The 13,126-nt window shown below is 41.8% G+C and overlaps 1 protein-coding gene across 1 annotated transcript; it reads left to right on the top strand.

Annotated features, from left to right (window-relative positions):
- Window positions 1-1,732: 1,732 nt before the first annotated feature.
- Window positions 1,733-12,105, top strand: p4hb (prolyl 4-hydroxylase, beta polypeptide). Its single transcript, XM_079220402.1, has 11 exons — window positions 1,733-1,946; window positions 3,856-4,062; window positions 5,368-5,501; window positions 5,901-6,038; window positions 7,683-7,787; window positions 7,909-8,034; window positions 8,178-8,378; window positions 8,465-8,585; window positions 9,190-9,371; window positions 9,815-9,928; window positions 11,642-12,105. Exons 1-11 carry the CDS (start codon window positions 1,808-1,810, stop codon window positions 11,711-11,713), a joined length of 1,539 nt encoding a protein of 512 aa, XP_079076528.1. The 5' UTR covers window positions 1,733-1,807; the 3' UTR covers window positions 11,714-12,105.
- Window positions 12,106-13,126: the final 1,021 nt, after the last annotated feature.

The following is a 13,126-nucleotide window of genomic DNA, read 5'->3' as shown; positions in this document are numbered from 1 at the left end:
TGCTCGGTGTTTTACAGCCGTTACAAAGTGTAATTCTTTATCATGTAAAACAAATAAAAATAACCTCTCCCATTAACAAAGAGATCATATTGTACTACTATGTGGTACTGTTTGTGGTGCAGTAATAATATGGGTCAATCAGTCTCCACCTTTATCTAGTGGGATAACAGGAGCCAAATGCTGGAGACAATGTTATATGCAATGTAAATATTGACTATATAATACCTTATATAATATCTGTCAAGTGTTAGGACCTTTAGTTCAACATCAGCAATTAAAGAACTCCGAGAGCTATTATGGTTTGCCTGTAAGTAATCTCACTTCAAGACATGGCCTGTAGCAGCAGGTCTCTTGAAAGCTTGGTTTGATGAAACTCATTTGTCAGATGTATACATTTGTTTATTTAATTTGACTGCTGTGCAGGATTCAACATGACATGAGTATAGGCTTCTAAGTTTTTGCATCCTGATTTGATTGTTCTGTACACAGTTTTGCTTTTAACTCTTAAAATGCCTAAATACAGAGCGGCTGGTTGGGTGCAGGCTATATCCTCTACTAAGTCAGCAGTAAACAAGGTGGTTGTCTAAAGTGTTTTGAAAGGTATTTGGTTGACCCATGCAGAGACTAAAAGTCAAATATCTCTGCTGCTTGCTTCTATTTAGATCACTATATTGTAATCTGTCTCTTGTGTAACTTCGATACTGTATACTATACACACAAAGTGAATAATATAATTCCTGACAATAGGGGCCTTCAGGCTATTCTGTCGTACATTCCATGAAACATCAGTGCTGTTCACTGACTGCTGTGAATCTCTTTGTTTCACTCCATTTGAACATTGCCTCTGTTCTTAGACTTTAACGCCCTACGTTGTGCAGAGGCCCTAAATCAAAGTATCCTCTCCCTTTTGTATGTCTGTGAGAAGGTCTTATCTTTTCTCTTTGTTCATATAAATTAGAAAACTCTGTCTCTTGGAGGAAGGAGGGAAGATAAAACCGCCAAAACCAGACTTACTTGTGCACAGCTGAATTCAAGATAAAGTGGACTAACAGAGCAGTTGGGTCACTCAATATCCCATTCTTAACAAAACCTTGTCCTTTTAACGTCCCGAATTGTCCCATTTGCCAAGCAAAAAGACAGCAGCCCTAACCTCACCAGGACATGATCATATCAATATTTATAGAAAACACCTTTTGGGGGATTTTTTTGGCGACAAACTTCTTGAATCATTCAGACTTTGGTCTGTCCCCTTTGTAAACACATTTCCAAACAACCCCCCATAGTTGCATCAGTTGCAGATATATGTATAGCCCAGAGTCAGAAAACCATTGTAAATACCAACGTTACAACAAAGTGTACTTATTTTATTGATACAAAAAGAATACAGTATGATGCAGCCACAGTATGATTAAAACTGTGCTTACATATAGATTACGTTGCCCGTTTAAATAGCGTAAGTGCTTCCAACTCGTGTCTCGTCCACAGTTTTCCACGATCCCTTATGTGTAGTAATGAAAGCAGATAGCAGGGAGCGTCACTCATTCACTTCCAGGTGCAGTCCGCAGCGGTCCAGTCACAATTCAACACGAACTGCTTTCGGCCTGATAAATGCGCATGCGCACTACGGCTGACCCCTCCGGTTTCTGCGTGCGATGCCACGTTAGTAGCGGTAGACACAAATACCAGATACTCTCCCAACCTTAAACAACGACAAATACCAGAACCAATACCAGTTTCGCAGTCACACCGTAGCCGACCGCGTCTACAGCTCTCGCCTCTCTGTCAAGAAGAATACTCGACGGCAACTATGTTGAAGTTTCTGCTCGTCTGCACCCTGGCTGTGGCCAGCAGAGCCGAGGTCGGCGAGGAAGAAGACGTCCTGGTGCTGAAGAAGAGTAACATTGACGAGGCACTGAAGGCTCACCCCAACATCCTGGTGGAATTCTGTGAGTAACCGGAGCAACAGAATCTCTCCGGCGGCCGTTGGTCGTCTTTAGCAGGCTCGCCGGTTAGCTAGCTAGCTAAATGCAGCCTGGCGTTCGTGTTAGCATCAAACTTTGACACTTCTTCTGACACGTCGCTGCTGTTAGCGGCCGACTTTCTGATGTCGTTCTGAATTCTTCGTGTATGCGTGGATCTACTTCGTCTAGTTTCCCCACCAGCTACGTTCGCCGCAGTTTAAACTAAGTACAAATGCTAAAGGAAGGGCATTGTTTATCAGACTTCGTTTTCCCTTTTTATCGGACTGTTTCCCTGTAAATCTGACTAACGTTGACTAGCACCGAGTATCTTAAACATCTGAAAGATCTTGACGAGGATACGAAACACAACTCGTCTCGCTACTAACGTCAAACATATTGCAGCTTCAGTTCACCCATTATGCTCGTTTTACCTTCTCTACAGCGCCAGGGTGTTATGGGAAACCGTAGCTCGTAGCAGCTCACCCTCCTGCTTTACCACCTTTCCCCCTTCGGGGTAAAGAAAGCTGTAATCGCATAATTATTTTACGCCAGAAGCTGAACGGGTATGCTACGTGAACCAGTAAAGTGCGGGGATATTACGTTTCGATTGCTTGCTGTGGTTTCACATCGTACGCTTCAGTTAGTGTGCAGGCCCCGGACGTCTCGTTCAGTAATTTTCATGCAGTTCTCGACTTATTTTCACTCCTAATGGGATAAGATTGCGTGGCACAGCGCCACTTCTTCGTAGCCTGCAGGCCCATCCCTCTATACTTTTGTCAGATTGTTGACTTGCTCACATATCAGTGGGCCAGTCAGAGATGGCCGTGGGGGCGATTCACCAATGCGCTCAAGATGGGAGGGATGAAGGATTTTCTTTTTTTGCCCACGTATTCGTCAACTGGGCGGGATCTGAGTGGGACATGGAGCTAGGTTGACGTGTACTTAACAAAAGTTCATCTGTGCGTTTAAGTGGACTGGTTTGGAACCATGACGATTTTATGGTTGGTCACGCATTCAAGGTGATGCAATGCAGGTTCATTTTAGGTGACGTGTCCTTTCTGATTGGGTGATTATCTGTTCGGAATTTGTGTACATACTTTTACATGTATAATTGGACACCTTGGCTTGCAAATTACACAGTAGCTATTACATTATCCCGCATGTTATGGTGGTTTGCTCCGGTCCAAAAAAATAAATGTTTATCAAAAGCTATCTGGGAAATATTTTATATTTTTATTTTTGAACCAGGGCAATGCACAAACGAAAATGAACCTTGTATAAAACAAGGACGGGTGTAATAAATGTACTGTATTTTTTGCCTGTGTTCCCTGGGCAGGTAGGTAGAATAATGAGAAGAGGCTGACGCTTAGTCAATAATCTGTTAATACTAGTGTGTATGTATAAAGTTTAGTTCATAAAATGTCATAACATGCCAATCACAGGTTCCCAGAGCACAAGCTGACATCCTCAAATAATTTTTCCCCCTGATCAGCAGTCCAAATTCTATCTGTTTCTATCAAAACAGTTGGTAATTAATTCTGTCCATTGACCAATAAACAAATCATTTCCTCAACTATATTCTGCTTTGTATAAGCAGGACAAAGTCTTGGTCGAGAGCTTAGACGGCTTTCACGTTATAACGTGTTGTGTATGGAGGAACATTGCATTTAGTGATTTTTGACAACAATTGCTCGTTGGTGCTCCTCATTTGCAATGTTGCCTTTTTTTTTGTATAAACCTGATATACAATATTAGAAGATAGAACTAAATTGTCCCTGAAGGATTTTTTTTTTGTGCCAAAAATGATCAACCTTCTATACCAGGTTTACTTGTTGGCAACACTGCAACTATTTGTATATGTGCCCTGCTAAATTACCCCCTGACACACCTGCAGATGCACCATGGTGTGGTCACTGCAAGGCCCTGGGTCCAGAGTTCGCCAAGGCCGCTGGCATGCTGAAGGCAGAGGGTTCAGCGGTACGCCTGGGTAAGGTGGACGCCACAGAGGAGACCGAGCTGGCCCAAGAGTACGGTGTCCGGGGATACCCCACCATCAAGTTCTTCAAGGGCGGAGAGAAGGAGTCACCCAAAGAGTACTCTGGTGAGCATTACTGTAATTTTTATGATTAATTTTTTATGTGATGAAAATGTATATACTACAGACAAGTGTTGATGTGGTGTTTTCTATACTTGTATGTTAGATTTCGATTTGTTTATGATGTGCTTTTTCTCCCCAATTACATCGCATAAAATTGAAGTCATACTTTGTATGAAAAAATAATAGTTTTGTCTCTTTTTTTCACACCATGCAACTTAATGCTACCTTAATAAAGGAGTCTTTTTTTTTTTTTTTCACAAAGTGATTTAACCTTGAGTAACTCCTGTCATAGGAAATTGAGCGAATAATAGTTCATAAAGTAATCTCATGAGAGGCTTCATAGATGCCATAAAGAATCTGTTCTGATAATGGAAGGCAAGCCCTATTGACTTTCTTCATCAAGGTAATATGATCTGCACAGCAGCATAAACTAAGTTGGCCAACCAGCTTTGAACAACGAGACTGAGGCACAATGTGGGTTGGGCCTTCCCCGCACATTCACCTCATGCTGACTCTGAGCCAGTAGAGAGATGTGCAGTTCTTCACGTTGCCTCTTCTCTGCTGGCCTAGGCCAGGCCATGTTTGGAAAGGAGGGAGAGAGTAGGTTGGGGAAGTCGTTTTCTTTTTTTTAATACTGTATGTGGAAATTAATACCACAAAACCTCACAGTACCACTCCAACACTATGTGCTGTATCACTTCATCATGTTTCTTAGGGAAATTGCTATGTTGCATCACCAGTTCAGTATGATGGCAAAGTCTATCTTAAATCTACTTCAATTGCAACAGTCTTAGTCCAAAGAAAGGTAGACATGTTTTTGAAAACTCGCACAGTTGGAATACTCATTTTTATTTTTTATAATGCACTCATAGTGCTTGGATTTAAAAGTGAAATCGAATGAGCAATTTTGTGTATTGCCATCTGAAGTAAGAGCTGTAAACCAGAGGTTTTTAGAAATGCAGAAGCAGTCGGTTTTTACTGTTGACATATTTTCAATTTCAGAATGCACATCTCTTGCATGTACTTGCATCTCTGTGCCTGCACATTCGGTTTGACCACAGTATAAGTTTACTTGCATCTGCACCCTTGAGGCACTGCAGTATTTCAATTGAGGTTGGGTATATCCAGGTCTCTTTGGTCTGTTCAAATGCTAAGAAAGCTGTATCCTACTTTCCTGATAAGCATGAAGCGGATTACACTGTCATGCATATTTTATTTCAATCATTAAAGTTTAGCATTTGACTCATGGCTTTTGACAAGTCTTTGCATACAGAAGTGCTTGAGTTATTGTGTTCTGTTGTGTTGCAGCTGGCAGACAGGCAGATGACATCGTCGCCTGGCTGAAGAAGCGCACTGGCCCAGCCGTTGTCACCGTCACCGAAGTTACTGAGGCAGAGTCTCTGATCGCTGACAATGAGGTGGCAGTCATTGGATTCTTTAAGGTGATTTTCTGAGCTTTCAAGGTCTAAATATAAGTTAATATTGTAGTGAAGCTCCTTCCTTTTGGTTTTATTGTGATGTATACGTATCTTTTGCTCAGATCCTTCAATGCTTGATGTAATACGGCCTTCCCATATGCATACAGTATGAAAACTCAAAATGCATTGCTCAGTTTATTGCTTGGCATTGTCAACATCTAGCTTTGTTGCTTTATCATATCCAAAGCAAAATTAAAACATTTTGGACTATTAAGTATCTTAATTATTCAAATATATTGTTGTAATTGTTATGCTTTGTTGCTGTCATAGTATGGAAAGGGAATAGTGCAGGTTACATTTTCTTACGTTTTGGTGAACATTTGCACACTGCTTTATTTTAAGGGATTTTTTTCATGTCTGTAGGATGTCAACTCTGCCGGAGCTAAGGCCTACGAAAATGCAGCTGAAACCACAGACGACGTTCCTTTCGCCATTACCAGTGACGATGCTGTTTTTGCAAAGTTCGAGGTGTCAAAGGACAGCGTTGTCCTCTTCAAGAAGGTGACTTCAAGTTCTTAAGTTTAATTCTTCTCTGTTCCCTGATAATTTTGTAGATTTCTTTGTGACACAAAAGGTGTTTTGAGTATAAAACTAACACAAATATGACGATGTGTATTCAAACATATATGAACACATTGTGGTTACATGACATTTCATGAGCTGTGAAACTTGTGATTACTGAGTGTTTACCCACTGCCCCAGTTCTGGTCACATTATATTGTAAATGTGTTACTCATGGCCTTGTATCGGCTTATGAAACACAGTCACATGCAAAAGTGTGTACAGACTGCTGGAGACACTCCAGTGTTTTTAATCTACACTCTAGTAATGTGATATCGTCAACCTCACAATATCCACTCTCCATTGCTAATCTCGGTTTGTCTTAGGTGCTTCAGCATTTTAGATGTGTTCCTGCTTTTGGGTCTGTTGCTCGACCTCAGTATGCTAATGGTGATGTATTATTAAGAGCTGTATTAGGTGATGATACGTCTTTAAGTAGTGTCATTGGCTCTGAGCAAAGGCTGAATGAATGACATCTATGTCTTATGTCGAGCCAAAATAAGCATCTTTCCTTCTTCCCATATTGTAGCCAAATTAAATTTACACAAGATGTTATATTTTTAAGCAAGGTGATTCTCGTCTTGTATCCCAGTTATTGACGCCAACCATCCCTGGCTGAATAGGTCAGGAATCATTTAGCTTACCTATCAGCACAACAGTATCTCAATCACCGTGTCCATCCCAAAACAAACAAATCAAGCCACAGCAAATATCCCCTTATCCTATAGTATCGCCTGACACTATGATGATTGCTCTACTCGGAAGCAGTTCAGCATTAGAAGAAAAGAAAAAATCAATCTAATTTTGCCACCATGTGCTCACAACGCTCAGAGGAGCAGTCGCTTAAATATGACCATGTCTCTGTGTTCTTGTCCCAGGTTTGACTCATTTTATATACTGTTTATTTAAAGGTTCTGCCGTAACACTTTTTGTTCTGGTACCTCTTGATGGGCATCATTGTTTGTGACATTATATATTTGCAGTAGATCAGTAATTATATAATAATTGTATGCAGCCCCAGCTGCTTCAGCAAAAATTGGCAAATTATATATATCTCTCAGTTCTTTTCAGCTCTGTCCTTTGAGTTATAGATCTTCTTTCATTTTGGCACATGGACCAAGGATCAGTCCTCCCACTGCCATTGTCTGGCCTCTGATCCATGTTGGTAACCCTACCCTGACAAAAAAACACCGCTGACATGTGGGGTTGTTGTCTACATTTAGGCAAACTCTCCCAAAGCAGGGACTTGCTCGCAATAAACAGCTGGGGTCTTTCACTTGTTTATTGCAACAGGGTTTGAGGCTTAAGTTTCATAGCCTCTGTCAGTGCCCGCAAGGCTGGCGGCATGCCACTAGCCAAATGTCCCTTTTCCTATTGTATGCCAGTAAGGGTTGCTTGGCACAGCGGTAACACTGCTATGCTTAACACGTGATACAATTCTATTTGAGCTGCTGGCTCTTGTCAGTTGGGGGTTACCAAGTGATATCAAAGTAGTTTGTTTGTTAAATCTATGTTTGGTGTTCACAGGCAGACTATGTGGGTGGATTACGTGTGAATCTAAATGTTTCCATCTTTTCTTTACAGTTTGATGAACTGCGCAATACCTTTGATGGCGAGCTGACCAAAGAAAACCTCCTGGCTTTTGTCAAGTCCAACCAGCTGCCTCTGGTTATTGAGTTCACAGAGCAGGTAGTGACTAGAGACGTGCACATCCACATGACCATTTACATCTCTTTTCTACACTATACACTAATGTATATAACAAGTATTATCCCCACATGCCAATCTTTTATATTTATGTTGTCTGCAGACCGCACCTAAAATATTCGGAGGAGAAATCAAGTCCCACATTCTCATGTTTCTGCCAAAAACTGCTTCAGACTTCCAGGACAAAATGGACCAATTTAAGAAAGCTGCAGAAGGATACAAAGGTCAGGTAGGTGAACAGTCCCAACACACTTGTCTTTAACTGGTCAATTGTAAGTAATACAGAATGCAAGTCAAGACCTAGACAAGATATTTTTGAATGATCCGTGAAGACGGAATCAATTATTGACCTCCTCTATCTCCCCTGTCCAGATCCTGTTCATTTTCATCGACAGTGATGTGGACGACAACCAGCGCATCCTGGAGTTCTTCGGCCTGAAGAAGGAGGAATGCCCTGCCATCCGCCTCATCACCCTGGAGGATGAGATGACCAAGTACAGGCCCGAGAATGAAGCCATCACAGCAGAGGCCATCATCGCTTTCTGTAACCTGTTCATTGAGGGCAAACTCAAGGTAAAGAGGGGGGAATGGTCGGTTATGGCAGTAAGAGTATGTTATAGATGTATATTATTAATGCAGAGTTGATTCTTCTCTCACAGCCCCACCTCATGAGTCAAGACATCCCTGAAGACTGGGACAAAACCCCTGTCAAGACTTTGGTCGGCAAGAACTTTGAGGAGATCGCCTTCCATCCTTCTAAGAATGTCTTTATTGAATTCTGTAAGATCCTCATCTTTAGTATTTTTGCAGTCAAAGCTCAGTTGCTCATAGGCAGAAAAGATGGCAGCACTTCTAAGTCTTGCCATTCCTCACTTTACCCCGTGCTAAGCTCTTTTCAAATACCAAAAGTTGATACTAGGGGCTCACCCACCCTCGCAGCCCGCTCTTTGCAAATTAATTTGTAACCAGACACAGAAGTTGAAAAGATTTGGTTAAATATAGCTGCTGGAATCATTTTTTTCCTACTGCGATCCACATCCAAAATTGCACTATTTTTGGAGGAATTTTCCATCGCTGTCTGTTAAACAAATGCACAGCAGGGTAGGCCCGTGTTCCCTAACATGTGAGGAGAGCTCCATGTCAAATGTTCATAGTGCGTTTCCCTGCTTCCTGCTATACATTGCAGCAGAATGTGCAGCCCTGAAATCAGTTTACAGATACCCTGTTGACCAGAGCGTGTTTTATCGGACGAAAAAGAAAATGCATAATATTGCATTTAAATATCTTCACTGGACAATATTAAATGAGCTAAAGCTACTCCATGTGTACTATATATTATGTCTGCAATGATTATCAACAAAACTACTTTTTTGTGGTATTCCAGATGCACCCTGGTGTGGACACTGCAAACAGCTGACTCCCATCTGGGAGAAGCTGGGAGAGAAGTACAAGGACAGTGCTGACATCATTGTGGCTAAGATGGACTCCACAGCCAATGAGATTGATTCAGTCAAAGTCCACAGCTTCCCCACTCTTAAATTCTTTCCTGCAGGAGATGAGCGCACGGTGAGTGTTGCTAAATGTCTCTTATATTTTCTTTCTGTTACATTTGATCCACAAGCAGAGAGAGAATAAATAATTCATTGGTATCATCCTGCATATCGTCAGGAATTACCACCTCCATTTGTGTTGACTGATCTATAATCCTTCTATCACCTTTCCACCCATAATAAGCGTGTTAATCCTCGTATTCGTGACATGACTTTGCAATTGTGAGTTATATTGATCTGGGTGATTATTTTGATCCCAAATTATTCACAAGCATCTTTGGTGCCTCTTGATTTAGCAGTGTTAACCATGTGCAGAAACCTGAGCCACAATGGCAGCTATGAGGTGCTGTGTAGCACTGTGTAGTGTATTCATGTTTGCATTACTTTACTTATTTGGGGTTGGAGATTGGACACAATCTTAGACATTTATCAGATATATTATTGATCTCTGATCAATAGGTGATTGACTATAATGGGGAGAGAACACTTGAAGGCTTCACCAAGTTCCTTGAGAGTGGCGGAAAGGAGGGTGGTGCACCTGCAGGAGATGAAGATGAAGATCTGGACGCAGAGGTAAGATCTTAACTGAGAGATTCATACACGCACTTTGCAAAAGCAGTGCAAATAAAGCACATTTGTCGCCTTATAAGAATACTCTTATGAAAGAACCTGCTTGAGCTTTAACGACTATAGCTCGTTGGAAATCACATAAAAGAAGCAATATGCTCAAACAAAAAAATACTTTGTATGCCGTGCTCGTTTGTTCTGTGTAATGGCTTCAGACAAATGTGTTTATAAAGCTTTGTATTGTTTATGTACTGATACCTAGAACCAGTGGGGACATTTTCATATTGAGGAGGTAGCCATGAATGAGGGAAACTAGAGATGACGGGGACTAAAAGGACAACAGCAACAGCAGCTGCCACATTGAAAGAGTAACTGCAGTATGTGGATTTAGAGGCTGCTTAGGGAAGGGTTTTATTACTCAAAACTGTTACACTTACTTTGTTTACAATAAACAGGGTTCCCACATATTTTTTGCATCGTATAACTAGCTAAATGTTTATGTAAATACAAGGTTTTGAAAATCCAACTGCTGACATGTACTGTATGTTACATTCTGACTGTTTGCTATTATGTTGCCAAATTTGCAAAAGATTGTAGCTGGGACACAACGGGTGGTGATGTAGCGCTGCAATTTAGGTGCCTCTACTTCAGCTAGATCATTTGGCTGGTAAGCTTGTCAGCCATTGCAAAAGCGTCACTATGATTTGGCATAACTGAACAATAGCAAGCATTGTAAGATCTCAGTTTTTAGAAAACATGCCAATAATGGGACCTTTCCTAAATTTACCCTAGGTACAAAATGTTAAGATGGCCAATTGAGCGATCTGCCAAGGATACTTAGCAGATCACCATATATTTTTAAAGATTTAGAGGATGCTCCTTCCAGACATTTCTGTCTGCTACAACTCTTCTGCATCCAGTGCATATTGGAGGGGGAGGGGGCTTTTTCACTCACAGCTTTCCACTCTACTATTGCCACTACCCCCCTTTCTCAGAAGTCTAATTGCAGCCCAGCTAAACACTGAGCTGATGCCTACTGCAGCTGTCATAGCTTTTTACTTGGCGGCACGTGCAGTGCTGCAGTCAAAATTAGGGCCTTCTTGTATCCGACTCATCTCCTTACTCACCTGTCCTCAGACTAGACATAAAGGAATGGTTGTGTCATCTATGTGCCGAGCTGTGGTTTCATTATGCTGATAGCTGAATTATTAGATTTGTTTAGCAACTCCATGGTCCCATGCAACCATAAAAACATTGTATTGCAGCCAATACTGTAGAATTGTAGGCTGTTTGACGTTTACATTTTACATATCGTGCTGCGTGCAGATCTAGTTTAATGTGCATTGGGGCATTCATGACTGTTGCCTTTTTATTAGTCACCGACTCACAAAAGTTAGTCCATTTAATTTGAGGAGATGTATCCTATTGTTTTCACCCATTAACAATGATCAGTTCACGTCAAAAAGGTCCCAAACAAGCGGTAAACTAGTGCAGGTGGGACCCAACTAGGGTCTGTGATGCCGTTTAGAAATGCGTTACGATCTGATTATATTAAACCCAGCAGTTTGTCTGAGCTGGTCTATAACAATGCAGTGTCGACAAACGGTTTTGATAGACTAGACTATTTTGTAAAACCCCTCATGTGCATTCACTATTAAGTAGACTTGCATGCGTGACAGATTTTGAGATTCCATCTTAATCTCCTCCTCTGCTCTCCAGGATTTGGATGATGTTGACGAAGAACAAAACATGGACTCTGATGGTGAGGACGATGAACACGACGAGTTGTAAGAGCTGGCAGAGAAGAGAGGAGACGAGTCCCGCCCCAACCCTTCCCAATGCCATCACTACCGTCACTTCCTTGTGGACCTTCCCTGTCCTGTGAACATTAATACTTCCCCTTAAACTGCCTCTCAGTCAGTCTGCCTGCCTGCTGGCCAGCCCGCCAGTTGGTCAGTCAGTCCATCAATGGCGTGGCAGGGCCTTTTTGCCAGCCGCATCTCCAAACTTCGCAACTTCTGGCCAGACTCGTCTTGTCCCACCTTGGGGGACTCTGTGGAACAGAGCAACACCTCTATGGGAGACCTCAATGCCTTCTCTACAAAGCTCCACATCAGCTGTTTACGCCTTGTATATTTTAAACCAAATGTAAAAATGGCATTGAAATACATTTTTCACAAATATTTTTGGCCCTGTTGAATTTGCTCCCCTCTTAAAAAAGAAAAACAAGCCTTGTCATTGTTCAGTGTGGGTATGAGCTAACCTGTATTTTTAGGTATGGGGGTGGGGGGGGGCTGCCAATGTTCTTGTCCCTCTGATGGAAATCCAGAGGATTTGTGTGGTTGTTGGCAAGGACTTATCTCTCAGGGGACATGGGGCCATCCTATAGATGTGTTTTATTTTGCAATGTCTTCACAAAGATAAACCCCACAGAGCTTGTCCAGTGTAGCACAAAGGACCCACCCCATCTGTAGCTGAGACCATTTTTTTCCTTCTTGCAGTGGGGAGAACTCTACTTTGTTTTCATTTCTTCATTCCCAAATAATTTCTCTCGGTTCAGTCTCCTCATTTAAACACGGCTACTGACTTTTTTTTTTCTAAAAGGAACAGAGGTTAACTTTTTTTAGGGAAAATCCCATTTTATTTAATTGCATTCACTGAGTTCTTTATTTTATTTTATTTAGGACTGTTTTTAATGGTGTGCAGAGTTGACCCTTGGACACACACTCAGACCTGGGATGTTTTTTGGAGCCAGTTCTGATAGGTCGCACTGCATTCATGCCTAATCAGATTCACTGTGGTTGCTTAAACTAACAGAGATTGGTTCAGTTTACTGGTCAGGTTTGTTTGAGAGAAGTGTCTGTTATATCTGAAGTGGGAGGGAACAATTGCACAGCCCCACCCCTCACCTGTACTGTACCTCCTGCACCCCTTTGGCTCTACCCAACACCCTTGTTGCCACATCTGTGTGTGTGTGTGTGTGTGTGTGTGAGTGTGTGAGAGAAGTGCAAAGTGTGCTGTGTGAATATATATGGTGGCGGAATTGTGTGAGTTGAATGACTAGTTCCTATTTGCTGGTCGTCCATGAACGGGAGAATGAATGTACTGGGTGTTTGTTGTAGCCAGTGTGTTTGGCAGGGAGGGGAGGCTTGAGTAGAGCAAGGTGACGGGTTTGGCAGCTACAGTGGTGGGGGAAACTTAATA

The sequence above is a fragment of the Taurulus bubalis genome (assembly GCF_910589615.1).
Source record: "Taurulus bubalis genome assembly, chromosome: 6".
Taxonomy (NCBI): domain Eukaryota; kingdom Metazoa; phylum Chordata; class Actinopteri; order Perciformes; family Cottidae; genus Taurulus; species Taurulus bubalis.
This window is presented reverse-complemented; position numbering and strand designations above follow the sequence as displayed.